Source organism: Andrographis paniculata, unplaced genomic scaffold (genome assembly GCF_009805555.1).
Source record: "Andrographis paniculata isolate CXL003 unplaced genomic scaffold, ASM980555v1 Contig59END, whole genome shotgun sequence".
NCBI classification, from domain to species: domain Eukaryota; kingdom Viridiplantae; phylum Streptophyta; class Magnoliopsida; order Lamiales; family Acanthaceae; genus Andrographis; species Andrographis paniculata.
In genome coordinates, this window is record NW_026137594.1 from 3,556,430 (window position 1) to 3,577,886 (window position 21,457).

Genomic DNA, 21,457 nt, shown 5'->3' on the forward strand with positions numbered 1-21,457 from the left:
GAGGTGAGCCTACTTTATTATTCACTATTTTTTACATTGTCATTCTGTTTGTCTCACATATTATGTCATGATTATACACTTTAATCTTATTTAAATTTTTTATTTTATAATTTTTAAAATTTTAATTAGATTACTTAGTTATTTTAATTTTAATTTATAATTATTTGTATTATATAATAATTATTTTCACAAATATATTCTTAATTATCTATTAATTATATTTATTTTAAATTCTCGTGTTTACAGTAATTGGAGTGAGGGAGTAATTGAATAATAAATGTTGCATAAGTACACTACAAAAACATTTATTGTATGATAATCAGACAAAACCTCAAATTATTCAGCAAGAAATTAATTTAAAATTTCTTGTAATTTGTGGAATTGCCCAACCTACATATCTTGTTACTTACCTTGAAATGATAACTCATGCAAACACAAAGGTCCACCTACACATACATATATACACACTAGGTCCACTACAATTAATTTGATTATTCAAATTTTTCAATAAAACAATTATTTATAAATATTATTTTAAAAAAATACAAATATACACACACATTAATATAATATATTTATTATCCACTCATAAAAACTCAATCATATAACATAAAATATTATTTTTATATTACAAACACAGTTCCACATACCACAAACAAAAAATTAATTAATCTAAAATCAACGCTTAGTGAAACAGACTGAATATTTGCTATTATTTCTAATTTGTAATGTCACATGATATTTGTAATTTTTTTCTGTGTATGCTCGAATTTTCTATCATTTTTAATACAATTTATAAAATTATTTCAAATAAAAAATAGGGATAAAATAATAATGAGAACAATAAACCATCAAATCTATACCACCTAAAAAGATCCTGTCAAAAGTAAATATAGTAACACAATAGTGTGTTTCTTAATTTTAAATCTAGATTGAATTTGAATTTTTTTATTTAAATAATATTTAATTTAATATTATGTAAAAGAAAATAAAATTTGCATTTCAAATATAAAATTATACTTTATTCAGGTAGCACGAATTAATAAAATATATTATTTTATCTTATAAAACATTGTATTAAAATAGTATTTAAATTAAAAAAATCAATTTTAAATTTAAATCAAACAAATACCACAATTTTTTTACTTGATACAAAAAGTGAAATACTCCCTATGTCCTATATAAAGAGTAACGTTTATTTTTTGTAAGTAAATTTTTTAATATTATTATTATATTGAGTTATTATAAAAAAGACGAAATAATATTTGTGTAATACTCCTTTCGTCCACAAACTAATATTCTATATTCCTATTCGGGACGTCAAATAACTATTGTCTTATTTTCTTTTTTAAACACTAATTTTATTTTTTTACCATTCATTTATTTATCATTTTTAATCTCTACCTTAGCATAAAAGGATAAAATTTTCAATTCATACCAAAAAGACAATTATATAAAAAAAAAACCGTGTAAATATACTTTAGAACAATTATAAACGGACGGAGGGAGTATGTAGTAAGTTAGAATAGTATTTATTAATTAGGTAGATAGTACAATTACTAAATTAAAAAATAATACTCTTATTTTAAGATAGACGAAAATAAAAAATAAGAACCATTCCTATAAAAAAAAACTCTCTAAAAAAAAGAAAAAAAAAAAAGAAAAAAAAAAAAGTGATATGAAAAGTGAGTGTGGATAGTGGCAGAGTGTTAGAAGTTCCATTGTAGGTCTTGTCTTGTCTTGTCTTGTGCTATGAAGACCCACAAATAGCGCGTTACGGACAGTTTTTGTCACACTAATTAAATACTATAATCAAGAATTGATAGAAAAAGGTTCTTTTTAGGGTGTGTTTGTTTGGGAAATTGGATTTAATTTTTACTATTTATTCAATTTTTTTTCTTCAAAAATATCAAATCAAACATCTATTTTTTATTTTTTATATTATACTTAAAAATCAATTTTACATTCAAAATATCACATCAACACGTATTTATATCACATCATACAACTATTCAAATTCAAAACTTTTACTATTCAAATCTCAACTTAAAATCCAAAACCCCGAACAAACACACCCTAAGGGTTTTCTTTATGAGATATATTAATTTGTCTTCATCACTAATTGGTAGGGCTGGCAAACAGATCAGGTCGGGTTCGGGTCAGCTTAAACGGGTTACAAAAGTCTTGACCTGAACCTGACACATTTAATTAAATGAGTTGATATTTTTAACTTTAACCTGATCTTTTATTAATCGGGTCAACTTGAATATAATTCGTATAACCCGTTTAATCTAAAAATTTTAAATTTTAATTTAAAATTAAAATTTATATTAACAAAATTTTAAATGCATAATATATATATATTAAAGCAAAAAATTATTTATTGTTTATTTTTATAAAATTGGCCATAAATATTGAATTGTATTGATAAAATTTAAAAAATATATTTAAATTTAAAATACTATTAATTAAAAAGGTTAGACGGGTTATTTTCAGGTCAAAAATATAGACTTTAACCTGACCTATTAATTAATTTAGTCGAAAATCTCAACACAAACCCAACTATTTCAGGTCAGGTTCGAATCAGGCTATCAAATCGGATTAATTTTTAGCAGCCCTACTAATTGGGTCCACAATCAACTAAATATAAAGAAACCATTATATTCTTTCCCCAAAAGTTGGTTGATACTCGATAGAGTGTTGAAAATTGACACCAAGAAATTAATAGTGTGCAGAATAATTTGTTTGGAAGATACATAAACAATTACACAAATATAATGGATTTGTAGCAAATATTGAAGCATATATATATATATATATATTATTATTTATAAATTAATTAATTAATTAATTTAGTATATAATATAATGGTGTGCATTGTGGGAGGAACTGTGGAGTGGACACCAAAATCTATGGCATGTTATAGTGATCTTATTTGTCTCCTCTGGTTGGTGTCCCTTTTAAATTATCATGGTCCATCTCTTATCTAACTCTTCAAAATATTCAAATAATAATAGTAAGTTTTAAATTTTCTACTTGTAACTGCTAATTTTAATGTCACAACCATATCATACATAAAAGCCCATGGGCAAGGTTTCCAATTGAGTCCCCCTCGAGGATTGATGCGTCCCGAGACGAAATCAAAATAGTTCCCAAGAATGGGTTGAATATACACACACATGAATTAAAAATATTTCCTCCTTCTCATAAGTAGGTATCTATTTGGTTTTTGCACGTAGATTTAGAAATATTAATATTATATTGAAATGTAGTAGGAATAAAGTAGAAATGACTAAAATAACCTTATCAGTGTATGTGATATAAAGGTAATGACATTTGTGTAATATATTGTAAGTTGTAAGGGTATTTGTGATGTTAGGTAGATAGTACAGTTACTAAAAAAACAATAGATACTTTGTTATGAAACGAACTAAAATAAAAAAAATTGATACTTTGTTATGGGACGGAGGAAGTATATCGAAAGTTTAATTGCCACAAGCCCAAGCCCAAGCCCGGGTAGTTTCAAAAAAATTGAATGTGTGTTTAAATATATATATATATATATATCTATGTATATTGCAAGTTTAATTTAAAAATTTCTAGAACCTTAAATGATGAGGGCTCTATGTCTTAAATGCAAACGAAAGAAAATCATGCATGAAGTTGATCCTATATATGCATGCCATCGAACACATGTTGTCAAAAGTAGGTATATATATATTCAAAATATAATCAATATACATCAATACCACGTATATCCGGAGATTGATTTATAATTTTTTTATTGGTGGCATAATATTTAAATAAAATATACAAAATTTTAAAATAGAAATATATATTAATATTAGTAAATAATAAATAATTATTAATAATATAGAATAAATAATATTATAACATTATTTTTGTATATTAATATTTTTAAAATATAAATTAATCATTTTAATTGAATTAACCTTAATTAATTGGATAATAATGACATTTTAAATTTTAAATAAACACTATATTTTTTAAATGATTGAATAATAGTGGCATTAAAATATTTTAATGATAGAAAAATTATTTTTGTACGCCAAAATCATTGATGACACGTGCCACCAGTCAACTTAAGGTTTATCTGCCCATGTGATATATATATACACAGACGAATGAATTTAAATTAAACACCATACTTATACCTTAAAAGTTAATAATTATAATTTATGTAATTAAATAATATAATTAATATAATATAAGTGTAGTTGTTAAATGGGAGTATATATTTATTGAATTATTGTTCATAATATATTGTTTTGTGTTGTTGTATAGGTTATATATTTTATTTTTTATTTAATTATATATGTCCGCTAAATTTATATTTACATTATAAAGAACAATATCACCAATCTGAATCACACATGCACCATTAATTAAATATAATTTTAATAAAATTCTCAAAATATTCAAACACAATTTTTAATTTTATATTAAAAAACTATTTAATTTGAGTTTCCTTATACCGACGTCAATATAATATGAATAGATGGAAGGGAGGGAATATATATATTTGTAAATACATAGGTATATCATTTTATTTTTTATAATATATATGTTTGTTGATAAATAAATTAATATATATTTAAAATACAACCCTCCTCATTTATATATATATATATATATATGATAGTCCCAAGCTTTAAATGCGACTAGTCTCTACATATATATAAAAGTCTATATTATTATATGGCCCCATGTCCATGTGCCACTCGCAATGCCATATTCTAACTCACATGTGTGTATATATACAGTATATATATATACTCCCTCGTTACACTAAAATTAACATACCTGAGTTTAAGAAAAATGAATATTTTATTGAAAAAGTGATAGATAGCTGAAGATATTTTTGAAAATTTAGTTAGAAATTAAAGTAATTGAAGAGAGAGAATGTAATAAAATTAGTAATATTTGTTGTAAATAATTGTTAAAAGAATAGTAATAATTAAATATCGATTTGTTGATTTTGTCAAAATTAATAATGGAATAAATTTAACAGAGGACCGAAAAATACGAAAATAAATTTGACTGAATGAGTAGTGTTTCACTCACATGTATTTATGTAGAAACTACTTTCACTGAGAAAGCTGGGTTTAAGTAAATTAGGGAAGTTAATTAATTAATTAATTAATCCCATGCATATATATATATATATATATTAATGCATCATCTTCATCAAGATGAATCCATCAAAAAGTAACCAGTAGTCTTGATCATCCCTACTGTTTTCATGGAGCCCATATATATATATGTATGGATGTATAATTGCCATTGCTTGCTCCTCCTCCAAAGCTTCAAGAATTACTACACCCCAACAGGTTTTAATTTCCATGGCCCCATATGCAAACAGGTGTATGGAAATACCTTAGCTTGTCAGCTGTCATCTTCAATGGCTCCTTCTCTGCATTTCTTCTCATTTTTCATTATTTTTTACTCCCACAACTAGCCCTAGCTACCTCGATCTATTTATTCACACCTAAATTCGTCACTACTTTTGCACCAGGTGCTTCGATTTTCACTTACCAGTAACCAATTCTTCCCTTTCTCGTTCTTCAATTTTAATTTGGGGGTTTTGCAAAACCTAATTTTAATTTGGGGTCTGTGTTTTACATATCTCCAGGAAGGAATCGCAAAATGACGACGTACGGCGTCGTTTTAGTATCTGCATTTCTGTTCATCATGGCGAAGTCGGCTTATGGATACTACGGCGGCGGCGGCTGGATTGGCGCCCACGCCACCTTCTACGGCGGCGGCGACGCTTCTGGAACCATGGGTATGGCGTCTCCGACGCCAATCAACCAATCAATTAATTAATTATTTAATTGATAATCTGATTGATTTTTGTTGCAGGCGGAGCTTGTGGCTATGGCAATCTGTACAGCCAGGGGTACGGCACGAGCACGGCGGCGCTGAGCACGGCGCTGTTCAACAACGGGCTGAGCTGCGGCGCGTGCTTCCAGCTGATGTGCGTGAACGATCCGAAATGGTGTCTGCGCGGCTCGATCATCGTGACGGCGACGAATTTCTGCCCGCCCGGGGGGTGGTGCGACCCGCCGCGCCACCACTTCGACCTGTCGCAGCCGGTGTTTCTGAGGATCGCGCAGTACAGGGCGGGGATCGTGCCGGTGGCGTACCGCCGGGTGCCGTGCCGTAGAAGGGGAGGGATAAGGTTCACAATCAACGGCCACTCGTATTTCAATTTGGTTTTAGTGACGAACGTCGGCGGCGCCGGCGACGTCCACGCGGTGGCGATTAAAGGGTCGAGGACGGCGTGGCAGCCGATGTCGAGAAATTGGGGGCAGAATTGGCAGAGCAATTCTTACCTGAATGGGCAGAGTTTGTCGTTCAGAGTCACCGCCAGCGACAGCCGGAGTGTGGTTTCTTACAATGTGGCGCCGCCGCGGTGGTCGTTCGGGCAGACGTACTCGGGCGGCCAATTCCGCTAGCTGATATATATATATGATGCAGATAGTAAGTATATATATATATATATTTTTTATGACCGATGATGTCTGAATTAATTAATTTAATTAATTAATTAATGTTTGTAATTGTGTAAGTGTGGTCGTTGATCTGTGCTAAATTAAAACAGAGTTGTTACCGTATGCAAATGTTGAGGCCTTAATTAATTAATTAATTAATTATTTGTTGTTAATTCAGCACATGTGTGATGCATAAAAATTTAGTGGGTTTCAGTTTTGGAATTTTATTATTATTTTTTTTTATGACGTGAAAAATCTTTGGATATATATTTTTTAAAGATGATAGGATGTGTTTTAAAAGTAGGAGATAATAAAATTATATTGAAAAATTAAATAAATAAAAAATTGAAAAAAAAAATACACTTAAGATGTGTTTGTTTGAGGAATTGTCCCAAAAATCAAATCAAATGCTCCCTTCGGCACAGGGATATTTTTATCTTTTTTTACTATAAATTAATATAATACTAATATTAAAAATATACTTGTAAAAAATAAATGTTACTCTTTTTACGAACGAAAATAGTACATCAAATTAAAAATTTATTTTATATCTTCTATATTATATTAAAATTCAATTTACATTCAAAATATAACATCATTACTTATTTACCAACTGAGAATAAAATAAAAGAAAGTTTTAATAAAGTAATAATTCATTAGAAAAACTATTATATTAAATTAATATTTTAAAATTTTTAGTAATTCAAATGAATTATTACGAGATCTTAATAATATACTTTCAAAAGAAATTGTTAACATTAAATAGTTAATAATATGGTATTTTTATCATTTATCTTAATTTTTCTGCAAAGAAAATGAATATAGTAAAAAAAAATAGATATATATATTTTTTATTTTGATTTTTTGTTCAAATAAATAAAAAAAATAGAAATACTTTTATTTTGTATCCCTATTTTTCTATATCAAACACACTTTAATTAAGTATATATTTTTTTTCCACAAAAATTATTTATTTCTAATAAAATATTCTTACACAATTTGTAGTTTCTAACAATCAACATTACACGTATATACAAATATATCATAATTATTTATACACTTAATTTATCTAAATTCTTTACTCACCCTATTACATTACAATCAATCATATAAAGAATAAAATTTTGTGTTACAGAATAATATCTACATGCACTAATATAAATTAAAATTATAAAAATAAATCAGTTTTGAATGTATAAATATTTATTTAGAAAAAATAATAAAAAATTTCAATATATAAATATGTATTTATTTATTTATAAAATTATAAATTAAAATCATAAATGATCTTATCTAATACATGTATAAATTAGAATATGATAATTGTATAATACCGAAAGGAAAATTTAGAAAATATAATAGTATCAATTAAAAAATAGTATATATTTTATAACTAAACCCAAATTATTTATAGACTTATATCTACTCCATCTAATTTCAATATTTTTATTTTATAATTTAATAAATGCTTTGTTCACCAACATATATTTTTTACCGACATGAATTATAATATATAGTATTTTATATTTTTTTAAAAAAAATTTAACATGCAGTACAAAATATTATTTTGTAGTATATTATTGATACTTTATTTTTTTAAATAAAAAATACCCCAAACTAAAATACTTGAAATAATTCTATACAAAAAAATAAAATATTTTTATATTTCACTTTAAGATATTAAAATTTTATCATCCTATTTTATAATTCAATAATTAAATTTCTAAATAATATTTTGTTCATATATTTTATTCTGAAGCACAATAATGTGCAAACATATCAATCAGGTAAATTATGCTATCTAACTCCTATGTGACATATCAAATTGAAAAGACGTCGGCAAATTTAAATCAGTGACATATATATGGGTGCAAATCCAAGTCTTATATTTAAGAAAATTACACACCTTCTAAATTTTAAGTGAATTTTACTAGTACGAGGCCTTTTAAAAAATATCTAAAAACAAATTCGTAGGGAGTCAGCCCAAAGCGGACAATATATTATAGTAGTGTTGTTGAGTTGGTCCAATCTCTACAGTGGTATCAGAGCCCGGTTAGATGGTGAAGTGGACTGGGTGACATTGGACATTGGTTGTGGTGGTGGGCTCGCCCTCGTGATCTGCGGATGTGCCTTGTGTCGAAAGTCTCTTGGCGGTGTTGGTTCAGTCCCGATTAAGGTGGTCAGGCAATGGATCCCCTTGTAATAGGTGGTACAAGTTGGGCAAAGAAGGTCCATTGGTTGGTCCTTGGTTTGAGACTTAGATTGTTGGGGTGCAAACCCAAATCCCACATCGAAAATAACGAAGAAAATTACACAACTTATAAGTCCCAAGTGAACTCCACTAGTATGAAGCCTTTTAGAAAATATCCAAAAACAAATTTATGCTATGATACTAGTATTGAGTTCACCAGTGTATATATATATATAAGTTCATTTAGACAGAAAGTTTTTTTTGAAGCTTTGAAAATTTTAAAAGTAATAAAAATTAATATTTAATATTATATTATATTTTAAAAATACTTGATATAATATTTTTATAAAAAAAGAAAAAGATTAAAATAACACTAAACATCCAAAATTGGTCCCTAAAAGCCGTGAGAGAGACAGGCATTGAAAGAGACATTAATGGCGTAGAAAATATGCACTTTATTTTGTCGGTGGCAGTTTACAGTTGTTTAACTACAAACTAACACCATTTATCCTAGAATATTTTTACTATATTATAAAATATTACGTCATATATTTAAAATTTTTACTGTTTTAAAAAGCATTCTAAAATTTCTATTTAAACAAAAAATATATTTATATATATTAATAATTTGTTTTATAATACTTCATTTTTTTAATTACTTTTATATTTGGATTTCAGTTATTTATTTATTTATTTTGTCCAACCTAACAAACACAAATATTATATTCGAGTAGCATAGAACCGGTAATGGGTCGATTCGTGTTGGGTTGAATACTTTAAACGGGTTAAATTACTCAACTCTAATCCAACCCGTTTATTATCATGTCAGGTTCGGGTTGACTCGTATACATAATTAAGTTGAATTTCTTGATTCAAATTAAATAATTTTTTGTTGTGTTGTCGTGTTACGTTAGTTTTTATTAGTTTGAGCGTAAATTAGGTTAAATTATTTAAAATTGGACTTAGTTTAAATTAATTTATGAGAAAATTAATAAATTATGGTTATTTTACTTATATAATAAATATATTAATCAATATTAATATATTATAATCGAGTTGTCGTGTCGGGTTCAAGTTGAGAGTCTCAACTCTAACCCGACTCGTTTATTATCGTATCAGGTTCGCAAATCTTTAACTTAAACCCAATTATTTTGTGTCAGATTATCGTGTCGAATCAATTTTTGCCAGCTCTAGCTCTAGAGTAACATCAAAAACAAACTTTTGAGATTATACTGACTAAAGTAAGGACAAATTAAATATAATACTCACTGGGCCAAGTCCAACAACTTTTGTGGCCCAAATAGTTACTACTCTACGCAAGTATTTGGGCTAAGATATAATTAGAGAATACCCTAAAGTATAAAAAATAAATTCTGAGCCCTAAACATAAAAATTATAAGTTGTGTATTTTTGTAGATTTCTAATAGTAACAATTTATTATTATTTTTTTTATTTTTTTTCTTTTAAAAAATATTATATTAAATATTTATTTTCAATATTGTATTAAAAAATAATTTTACATTCAAAATATTATATAAAATATCTATTTAAATCATATTAAATAATTATTCATTTTTTTTTTTATATTTTTACTATTAAAAAATTCAAACCGGAAAAATCAAATGTAAGACAAACACACCCATATATTTTATTTTTTTTGTTCACTCAATACCAAATAAATAATAAAAATTATTTTATCTAAATAACATCAATTGTCCAAAATACTTTTGGCAATTATATTCCCAATAGTAATGATTCCCCACCAAAAATTATCATACAAGATGAGGTGAAGTGTTCCACACCAAATTAAGGAACCAAAAATAAAAATAAAAATAATTAACTAATTAACTAATTGTAAGTATTCTCCATGAAGTTGACAAAGTTTTGGAAATCCAATTTTCCATCTTCGTCTTCATCGAAAACCCTAATCATTCTTCTGCAATTCTCCATTTCCGACCCTTCCTTCAACCCCAAACTGCACAGAACTTTCTGGAGATCTTCTGCATCGATGAATCCGTCACGATTTCCATCGAAAACCTCGAACGCTGCCTTCACTTCCTCCAGAGATGGATTCCTCTCCTCGAACATGGCAAAGAGGTCATCTGCATCCATCCTGCTGCAAAATCCCTCTCCGCCATTGGAGACCATCCCCAAGCTTTTCAGCACTATTTCCATGTCGCCGCTCTTGCACGCCGCGCTCAATTGATGATTATCGGCGGACAACGTCGACGACGACGACGACGACGATCTCTTCTTCTTCTCTACTTTCACAGATGGCTCAAAATTGGCAAATCTCTGGAATTCCCTGGACAGAAAGAAGAAGAAGCTGCTGGATTTCGTGTTCTTCCATGAAAAAATCAATCCGACAATCAGAACTGCGAGGTGAATAAAAGTGTTCAGATTTAGGGTTAGGGTGCTGCCGCCATGGATGATAACTGGGAATTGATAGAAACTGCTGCTGCTGCTGCTGATCAGAGAAGAAGCCATGGCTGATCAATGGTAGAAAATTAGGTATATCAGATCGAATTAATTAAATAATTAATTAATTAAAACCTGTGTAGTAATTTGAATTGATTGTGCGGGATTTGTATATATATATAGAGAGAGAGAGAATTAGAGATATATTTTTCCAGGAAGAATTGATTAATGAATTGACATGGATGTGTTCGAGGAAGGTGCAGGTTGTGATGTGATGTGATAAATCAAAGAAGATGAAGAGAAAAGGTCTAATGGAAAGTCCATGGAAATTTCTGCTTAGGAAATTTGGTAAACAAACAACCCTCATTTTCTTGTCTGTTTCTTCTTACACATATGACATTTTCATTTTCTTGGACTATAAATATTAAACTCCATCCACGTCGTTCAAATCTATTTTCACTCTTTTTTTTTTATATTGTTATTCAAATTTATTCCTATTTTTTTTTTAGTAAAAAAATATCATTTTTCTTTACCAAAAGAAATAAAAATTTTCATTCTTGTATATTTTTCTTAAAACTCATGCCTGGTCAATGAGTACACAATTGGATGAATACTCCCTCTGTCCAGGTGAAAGAGTGGCGTTTGCTTTTTCACGTAATTTTTAAATATTAATATTATATTGGATTATAGTAAAAAAAAATAAATAAAATAAAATTATCCCTATTAATATAATATAATATAAAACTAATGATATTTATATAATATATTGTAAGTTACAAGGATATTTATTATGTTAGGTAAGTAGTACAATTGCTAAATTAGAAAATAGTAACCTGATTTGGGACGGACGAAAATGAAAAATAGCAACCTTTCAATAGCACGGAGTGAGAATTATAATTATACGTGTGTGTGTGTGTGTGTGTGTGTGGAATTAGAGAATGTTTTTGTTTGGTGTATGAGAAAATGAAATTTCGTGGAAGTGGTGATATTGGAACTTGGAAAGATCAAAAGTCCATCGTGGAATTCCATATAATATATATATTTTATTTATTTACTAATTTTTGTTTCGAGAATTGAATTCAAAGGGGTTTGGATAGCCGCCTGAACCTTTTGATTTGAATAATATTAATTAATTAATTGCATTGCACCTTATGAAAAGCAAACAACTCTCTTACCATTAATACTTGTTTTGAATACTTATTAGTGTAAAAAGTTGGACTTCTTGGTAAAAGAGCTGAATTTCTATGCAAAAGTTTCGATAGTAAAAAATTCTATGATCAGGTCTATTTTTAAAAGTGAGCCCAAGTGGCCCAATAATATATATATACATTAAATTAAAATAAATTATTTTGATATTGAATTGGTTTACAATTAATTTTATTAATTATGTGTTTATTTGTATTTTTATTTTTATTTTTGATGTATTTACAGTATTTATAATTTTTGTTGTTTCTATAGTGAAATTTGAAATAGAATAATATTTTTACATATATTTTTGTTACTTTTATTTTATTGTGTATTTTATAAATATTAAGCAAACATATATTCTTTAGATTTTTGCTATCTAATCTATATTTTTACTGTTGACTCACATTAAGTAATTTTTTTATAGTTTAAATTTTTTATTATTTTCAAAATACACAAATATATCACAAAACACAAACAAGCTATTCATATTCTTTCACACGATATTTTTTTATACACTTGAGGATTAATATTATCATAAAATATAATACATAAATATATTATGCTTACACAATATTTATAATATATCTATAAACCGAAAAAAAATCAATAATTCAATTCACTATATTAACGACATGTGTTCTCCTATTGAGCATAAAAAATATTTCAAACTAAGAATATTAACAAACACATTCTTTGTATTATAGTAATATTTTAATATAAAAATATTAAATTTATTATTAAATATAACTTTAATGATTTTTTATAATTATTTTTAATAAAAAATATATTTAAGCCCCACTATTTTAATTTTGCTTCGGGTCTGCTTGAAATGACGTGCTCGATTTAAAATTTTGTTAAAATAATACTCCTTCCGTCTCAAAAGTATACTCTTATTGTGTTGGGCACTAAATTTAAGAAATATTGATATTATATTGGTAGTTGGTTAAAAGTAAAGATAAACAACTTTTTTGCTTTTGTGAATATATTAGTGTAAAAAATAGTGACAATTGTGTAATAATAATGAAAAGGTATGGATAGTTTTATGGTGATATGGTTTTTTTATAAAAATGAGACTATTGTTTTGAGACGAACAAAAATGATAAACATGACTATTGTATTGGGACGAAGAGAATATTTTAATATGATATTTGATGAAAATAAAATACTATATTTTTTTTATTAAAAATTGTATGGTCTGAATAATATTATTTTTGATTTAAAATCACAAATGTACGAATTTGCTGGATTTCTATAGTTAGTTATTAATGAATGTGAATATATTATTAAGATATAATTTTTTTAATACTCATTCTGTCCCAAAACAATATTATAATTTTTTAATTTAGTAATTTTACTATCTACCTAACATAATAAAATACAAATGTCATTATTTTTATATTACACAGTACTAATAAGGATATTTTTTTTTATTTTTATTACAATTTAATATAATACTAATATTTAACAATCTACGTGTAAAAAGTAAACGACAATTTTTGTACGTAACAATGGTGATAAAAGTTGAAAGTAAACATAAGATAAAAATCTTTCAAATTGTTAAAATATTGATTATGATTAATTAACACATATAAATAATATATATATATATGTGCTTTCAGTTAAAATACTCCCTCCGTCCCATGTACCATGTCTACGTTGACGTTTCTGTCTGTCCCACATACCATGTCACTTTCGTTTTTTGGAAAATGATTACACATTTTAATCTAATTTTTATTTTTTTTTAATTTTAATTAAACTAATTAGTCTTAATCTTAATTTATAATTATTTATATTATATGATAATTACTTTCACTAATATATTCTTAATTATCTACTAATTATACCCCTCCTAAAATACCATAACTACAGTGTAGCAGACACGGTACGAGGACGGTGGAAGTAATAGATATTGTAAGTTAATATATGTTGTTGTTATTTATCTCAAGTAAAGAGTTCAATAATAACATGTTTGGTATGAACAATCATTACCTGTTTCTAGCTAATAAGTTATATATTTTATATTATATTAATGCATTTTTTTTTTATTATCTGTTTTATACTTTGTGTATTATTTAATACCAATTAATTATTATTGTTTTTTCTCATAATCTTTATTAGTATAATATTCAAATTTACATTTATGTTTTTGAACAATTGATTGAATATTATTGCAACTGTATTGGGCTTTTAAATAAGGCCCAAAATTATAAGCCCAATACAAGTTTGCAGCCCAAACTGTAAAAATAATTCTTTTTGGATCCGATTCAGAAAGTAAAAAATAAATAAATATTTTATTAAAAATTACAAAATAAAAAAATAGTTGAACAATATTTTAAAAAATTTAGTTAATAATTAAAATAATAATAAAATTAGTAAAAAGAAAAAAAAAAAAAAAAAGATTAATGGACGGAGACAGAAAGAGTATAAAATAACATTAGGAGGGAGGAATGAGAATCATAAGACATTGTTTGGCTCTGCAATGAAAATTGGGAAACGGAAATAATAAAATATCTGAATAAAGACGACGATGTGTCTCTCTCTCTCTTATTTCACTCTCTAAGACAGAGGAAGGGGAGGAGGAGCAGCAGGTGGAAGAAGATAATAATAACCAGATTTGGTATTAACATTTGCCCCTGGATTCAAATAATCGAGCTCCACCTGCTCCAGCTCCAGCTCCTGGTCTTGGTCTGCATTATTGGCAGCGGCTCCATGGCCTGGAGGTCCATCGGCACCCACCATTAGCTTCCTTGTAGCTCTTCCCATGCATAAACCTGACCATGAAAAGCATCTAGGGTTTCGTTTGTTCATTGCTAATTAATTGCATATAATATATATATATGTATGTATGTATGTATGTATGTATGTATGTATGTATGTATTACCTTCTGCAGTTAGAGTGAGTAGAAGGAAAATAATAAGTGGAGGTGCCAATGCCATTAGAGAGCAAGCTGATCGTCGGTCCCCCATCTTCAACTTCTTCATTGATATTTGATAATTGAAGTATTCCTTCCTCATTTATACATACTTCCTGCCTCGTTCAATCGTGTGCTCATTGGATCGGGCACGAATTTTAAAAAAAAATATGTAACAATAAAAAATTTTACTTTTTTAAAAAGAAAAATAGTATTTTTTTACTAAAAAAAACGGGAATAAATTTGGATGACAACCAAAAAAAGAAAATTGATAATAGATTTATTTTATGTCATTCAAATCTATCCTTACTTTTTTTTTGTTGTTATTGAAAAATATTCTCATTTTATTTTTAAGTAAAAAATTATTATATTTTTACATTGTTTTACTATAAAAAATAAATAATTATTATTATTTATTTTTATTAAAACTCTCAAGGATAGAATATTAAGAAAATTGTGAAAAGGAAGCAGAAAGTGTAGAGTGACATTTCATAGGAAGAGATTAAAAGATAGATCCATTGATCTCAAAAGAAGAGCTGCATCTTGGAGTATATATATATTACAGTACTGATAGTTGACCTTGATATTGCTGCACCTTCATTGTTCTTGTTGAAGACTAAGGGTGTGTTTGTTTGGGGGTTTGGATTTTAAGTTGAGATTTGAATAGTAAAAATTTTGAATTTGAATAGTTGTATGATGTGATATAAATAGGTGTTGATGTGATGTTTTGAATGTAAAATTTATTTTTAGTATAATATAAAAAATAAAAAATAGGTGTTTGATTTGATGTTTTTTAGGGGAAAAATGGGATAAATAGTGGAAATCTAATTCAATCCCCCAAACAAACACACCCTAAATATATATTTTTTCCGTCCCGCCAAAGATGATCTCACTTTCTTTACATAAAAGATAATCTATTTTTATTTTTGGTAAATTTATCAATTTTAAACATATTTAACAAATATAAAATCAATTTAATTAAACTTTTAACACAATAGAATCCACTCAAAACCCTTTTTATTTCTGTATCTTTCTTCAATTAACAAATATTTTTATCTTATCTTTGAAACTCCTCATTTTTGTTATAAAACTAATTTATATTAATGATAAATAAATAAATTTTTTTATTCATTTGTATTATATAAAGTTTTATTGTCTACAAAATAATAGATATTTATATTGTATATATTTTATTGAGATATAATTCTAAAAATATTTAAAATACCAACAATATTACAGATATAAAAAATAATAAAATATTATCATAACTTATTATTAATAACTTAATAACTTAAACTACCTAAAATACCGTGTCTATCTTTGGGAGGATGGAGGTAATATATATATATATATATATATAAATTTGCATTTGGGATCTAATTTGGGCTGGCTTTGCTAATTTGGTTGATCATTTGGGAATGGGATTGATTGATTGATGTAATAATGAACATTTTATTCAGAATCCACTCCATAACTTATTCCAATTGACTGTCACTTTCACTGCCACTATCATGGAAAGATACAAACTTTTAAATTTAACACTGTTCAATTGTTAAAAATTACTTGTATATCAAATTATTTTTGTCATCCATTCAAAAATAATAAGTATTATATATATATATATATATATTTAATAATAATTATTATATATTAATATGTAAATATTTTAAGTTTTTATCTAAATTAAATTATTTTTAACTCATAACTCTATTTTTGTATAATTATATAGATTTGATTTTATATATTATTATTTACATCCGACTCTAAGGATCTCATTTACTTTTTATTTGTTAATATTTTAATATTAATTATTATATCAAAATATAGTTTAAATTAAAAAAATAAAATAAAAATTTCAATTAGTGTCTTATAATACTAATAGAAGGACATTTGCACATGTGTATATATATATACATAAATATAAGAATATTTTTAATGTCAAATACAACGACGCAAAAAAGTAAATGTGACCTTTAAAGACGGTGAGAGTATTATATAAATTTTTTAAATTTACAATAATGTCAAATATTTAATATAAATATTAATTATAAAATCAAAATATAATATATATATATATAATAAAAAAGATATTGACAAAAAAATAAAATAAACAAGACACAAATACAATATATATTTAAATTAAAAATATTTAAAAAATTAAAATATAAAATAATAATAATTAAAAAAAAACACTTTTTTTTAGAGGATCCGCTCAACCAGACGGACTTTACCCTCTCTCATATCAGATGGTGACAACTGCAATTTTTAGAGTTGATTAAAGTAATTCACCTTACAAAATAGAAATGGTTTTACAAATATAATATTACAAATACAATTAATTTATATTAAAAAATAAAAAAGTATATTAAAATTTATTACATATTTTTATTAATCAATAAAATAATATTATTTTATAATTTATTATAAAACACAAAAACATATTTTAAAATTTAACAAATGAAGTATAACATCAAACATTAATTTTACTATGTTTAAAATTCTAAAATTCTAAAAGTCTCAAAAAATCAATGTCTACAACAATCTTTCACTTGCAAACAATTTTTTAAGGAATTTTTTTATCCACATTAGAAAAAAATAAAATTAGTAAAATTAGTTTTAAATATTTATTTTTTACAGGAGAAGGAATGTATTAGTTTAGATTAATCATTTAAATGTATTAAATCTAGTGGGTGCGAAATTGCAGCCGCTATCTGAAAGTGCGCACTGGTAAACCTCCGGTCGAATTTAATGCCTGCAAACTAAGCCCGACCGATAAGTCACACTAGATGAACCGTGTGTGACAGGTAATATGAGGCGTCATGGTTGGAACTCATGACCTCATGGATATTAAATTATCATAGAGTGTGAAAATAAAATATTTTTATGTTTTTTTTTTTTAATCTCATTTGTTAATTGTTAATGATTTTAATGTATTTGCTTGCAATGTCACCATGCAGTTGAGAATACATATGAGGACATTGTTAGTTAAACTTCTAACATTGTTACTCCCTCGTTCCCACGCACCATCTCTACGTGTTGCCGTTTCTGTCCTCATGTCACTTTTTTTTAAAAAAAAATGATTATACACTTTAATGTCATTTTAAACTTTTTAATTTTATTTTTTTAAAATTTTTAATTAAACTAATTAATTATATTAATATTAATTTATAATATTTATATTATATGATAATTATTTTCACTAATACATTCTCAATTATCTACTAATTACATCCCACCTAAAATACCGTGTCTAAATTGTAGCAGATACATTATGTGGGTAGTATTTATTATATCATCCATCCACATTATTATTATAATTTGATATTCTGCTCCCATTATTATTGATTGTTAGAATGAATTCAATAATTTACATTAATCTTTTTTCTTACTTAAACTCTTAATATTCATATAATAAACAATTAGGCGGCGGCTATGCTAATACATCGTATGGTAATGGACAATATATGGTATTACAACAGACATTAGATAATATATGTTAATGTAATACAAATACAACATATAAACTAATAACATATTATATAGTTTCACAGCATATATAACAATTGATTTGAACATGCATGCATTGTTTATGTATTATATATATGCTGATTTGAAAAATCAACACTGTAACCCTCCCCAGATAATTAATACTCTTTGTTGATATGTCTTAAATTTAGTTTGTTATTTCATTGAGTTTTCACGGAGTCTCGCTGCCCGGTCAATGAGTTGAGGGTCAAGGGGGCTTAAGTCCCCCTTGCCTGGGTCCGAGGCCGAGGAGTGGCCCTCGATCTGACGAAATGCAGTATTAAGCTTTAGAATTGATATTAGACTGAGTCCGTCTGATGTATTCTCTTAATTTATTTAAAAAAATTTAGAGATATGAAATCTGTAATCGGTGCCGCGATTTAGATAAGTCGTTATTAACCAGGCAGAAACATAACAAGAACAAGAACAAAAACAATATGATTAATTGTAATGTTCTTCCCTAGAAACATATATAAATTTTACTTATGGTTTTCAATTAGAAACCCTCATCAACTGTTTCCATTTATTCCAACTACCCAACCAACCCCAAATCTCACTCACTGATGTACAAAACCTATATATATATATATATATATATATCATCATCATCATCAATAAAACCATACTCCTACCAATGCACAACTCCAATTTCCCAATCGACAACAACGACGACCTTACCTCTCACGAGCTCTCATGGAAGCTCACCGACCTCGACAGCGCCGCCGGATTCGCTTGCAATACGCTCGAATTCTCCGGCGCCGGCCGCGCCTTTTCGTCGCTCTTCGATCGAGCAGTTTCGAATGCCTTGAAAAGCCCCGGAGATTCGACGTTGTCCTTGTTTATGCCCAATGTCGCCCATATCGAACTCTTCGCAGCTTCCTCCGGATCGTCGATTCTTAACGTTTTCGGAACCCATAGAGATTTCTCGGCATTCGACTCTTTTGGATCAACTTCCTCCTTCGAATTCGCAAAATTCGCATTGTTGTCATCCCTTGAATGCTTTCCTAATGTCGGAGAATTTGGATTCGATATAATCAATGGGACATTCCAGGCTGTCGGCACGGCGGCGCAGCCCCAATACGGCGGTGGAGTCGAATAAAACGGCATCGGGAAACCGGGCGGGACCGGAACAGGGGAGTTCCATTGGATTGGATTCCACCGGTAAGGAAAGGGGGCCGCCGGGAAATTGGGTGGTGGAGGCGGAAATGGCTGAGGATTCGCCGCCTTGCCGGTATCGTCATCATTGATGCTGCCGGCGACATTTTCAGGCTCTTTCGATCTGAGTTCTTCAGGATTGTTGATTCCGTTTCTTGTAGTGCTTCGAATCGATTTGTCGATGCTGTTCAGGACGGACGCCATGGATTCGCTGAGGGGAGAATCGGAGTTGAATGAGAGCACGGTGGTCCCGCCGGGATTCAGCGCCGTCGCCGGCGCCGGCATATCGATGTGGGGTTCGGGGACGGTTAGGCCCCGCAATTGGGAAACGGAGGCCTTGTTTTTACGGCGGCCGGCGCCGACGGGGACGTTTCTCATGGTGCCGCCGGCGGTCCAGTATCTCTGGCAATTCCGGCAGAAATGGCGCGGCTGATTCACGTTGTAGTTGTTGAAGTAACAGAATTTGGTGTCCATGCTGTTGCAGCGAGGGCATGGAAGTATCTTCTCCGGCTTCTTCAGCGTCTTCTCCGACGAGGTGCTTGTCTCACTCTGTTCTTCCGGCGGCGGCGCGGTAGAGTCTGCAACCGCCGTCGGCGACGAATCGGAGCCTTTGAATTCCTCCGATGTCAGAGGCTCCGACGGATCGTCGTCGTCGGTGTGCTTCGTTCCAGACACACTCTGTCCAGAGACGGATTGAAGAGGAATTAAGACAGAATCTACAGCCTAAACAGCAAAATTCTTAAAAATATTGCACAAACAACAGAGCAGCTCAAGAACATCTACGAAATTCCCAAATCCCTAAATCGAATTAGGGTTTTTTTTACCTTCTGTGATTCCTTGCAATCGGCGGCGCATCCATTAAAATTGGTGGAATGAGAAGAACAGGGAGGATCCTCACAGAAGCCATCTCCTCCTCGTCCTCCTCCTCCAATGGTTTTCCCAAAAAGCTTGATTTTGGGGTCCGACATTTTTGGCCCCTTCTGTGTTTTTTATCTTAGGAAATAATTGTGCTGGTGCTTCTTCCCTACTCACTCACTCGCCCTTTTTATCCAAACCTGGCTTGAAAACGCAGCAGAACTCCAAAAAAGGCATAAAAGAAATGATGTAAAAGCAGCAGGGCAGCATGAACAGACAGACTGACAGGGATGAATAAATTAGGTTTAGGGCTTTTGGGGATGACTGACGTAATTGAGACGACGTACTGTGGTCTTTAGAGTCCACGTCGGAAAGGAAACATGAATTCTCAGCCACAAAAATTGTTTGTGGCCGCCATTGCAAGATCCTCTTTCTCTCTCTTTCTCTATCTGTCTGTCCTTTCGATTCCTTTTTTTCTGCCAAAGAAGGAAGACGGACTTTCTCTCTCCGCACTTTCCTTTTACCTTTTAAGCCCTCTTTCTTTTTCTTACTCTATATTTTGCCCCCCGCATTAATTTTCCTTTCCAAAGTTTCGATTTTTACCGTTGACCTCATTTTTATTCTTACCATTTATTTTTTTAATTCAATTTGACTCATTAATACTCTTTCTGTTAGATTTTTAAATGAATCAACTAATT

At 28.7% G+C, this 21,457-nt stretch overlaps 3 protein-coding genes across 5 annotated transcripts; 1 reads left to right on the forward strand and 2 right to left on the reverse strand.

Annotated features, from left to right (window-relative positions):
• The first annotated feature begins 5,349 nt into the window (after positions 1-5,349).
• On the forward strand, positions 5,350-6,697 carry LOC127257775 (expansin-A10-like). 2 transcript variants are annotated; one of them, XM_051284235.1, is made up of 3 exons: positions 5,350-5,536; positions 5,654-5,806; positions 5,884-6,697. In XM_051284235.1, the coding sequence occupies exons 1-3, from the start codon at positions 5,374-5,376 to the stop codon at positions 6,477-6,479; spliced, it is 912 nt and encodes a 303-aa protein (XP_051140192.1). In that variant the 5' UTR covers positions 5,350-5,373; the 3' UTR covers positions 6,480-6,697. The 2 variants fall into 2 exon arrangements, with proteins under 2 accessions (XP_051140192.1, XP_051140193.1); XM_051284236.1 differs by having other exon boundaries at positions 5,398-5,558.
• Positions 6,698-10,331: 3,634 nt separating this feature from the next.
• On the reverse strand, positions 10,332-11,297 carry LOC127258427 (probable calcium-binding protein CML46). Its single transcript, XM_051285262.1, has one exon. The coding sequence runs from the start codon at positions 11,191-11,193 to the stop codon at positions 10,555-10,557; it is 639 nt and encodes a 212-aa protein (XP_051141219.1). The 5' UTR covers positions 11,194-11,297; the 3' UTR covers positions 10,332-10,554.
• Positions 11,298-19,174: 7,877 nt separating this feature from the next.
• LOC127258428 (cyclic dof factor 2-like) lies at positions 19,175-21,220 on the reverse strand. Of its 2 annotated transcripts, none has more exons than XM_051285263.1 (2): positions 20,729-21,220; positions 19,175-20,627 (listed from the first exon to the last, which is right to left on the reverse strand). In XM_051285263.1, exons 1-2 carry the CDS (start codon positions 20,870-20,872, stop codon positions 19,431-19,433), a joined length of 1,341 nt encoding a protein of 446 aa, XP_051141220.1. In that variant the 5' UTR covers positions 20,873-21,220; the 3' UTR covers positions 19,175-19,430. The 2 variants fall into 2 exon arrangements, with proteins under 2 accessions (XP_051141220.1, XP_051141222.1); XM_051285265.1 differs by having other exon boundaries at positions 19,175-20,582; positions 20,729-21,217.
• Between the last annotated feature and the right edge of the window lie 237 nt (positions 21,221-21,457).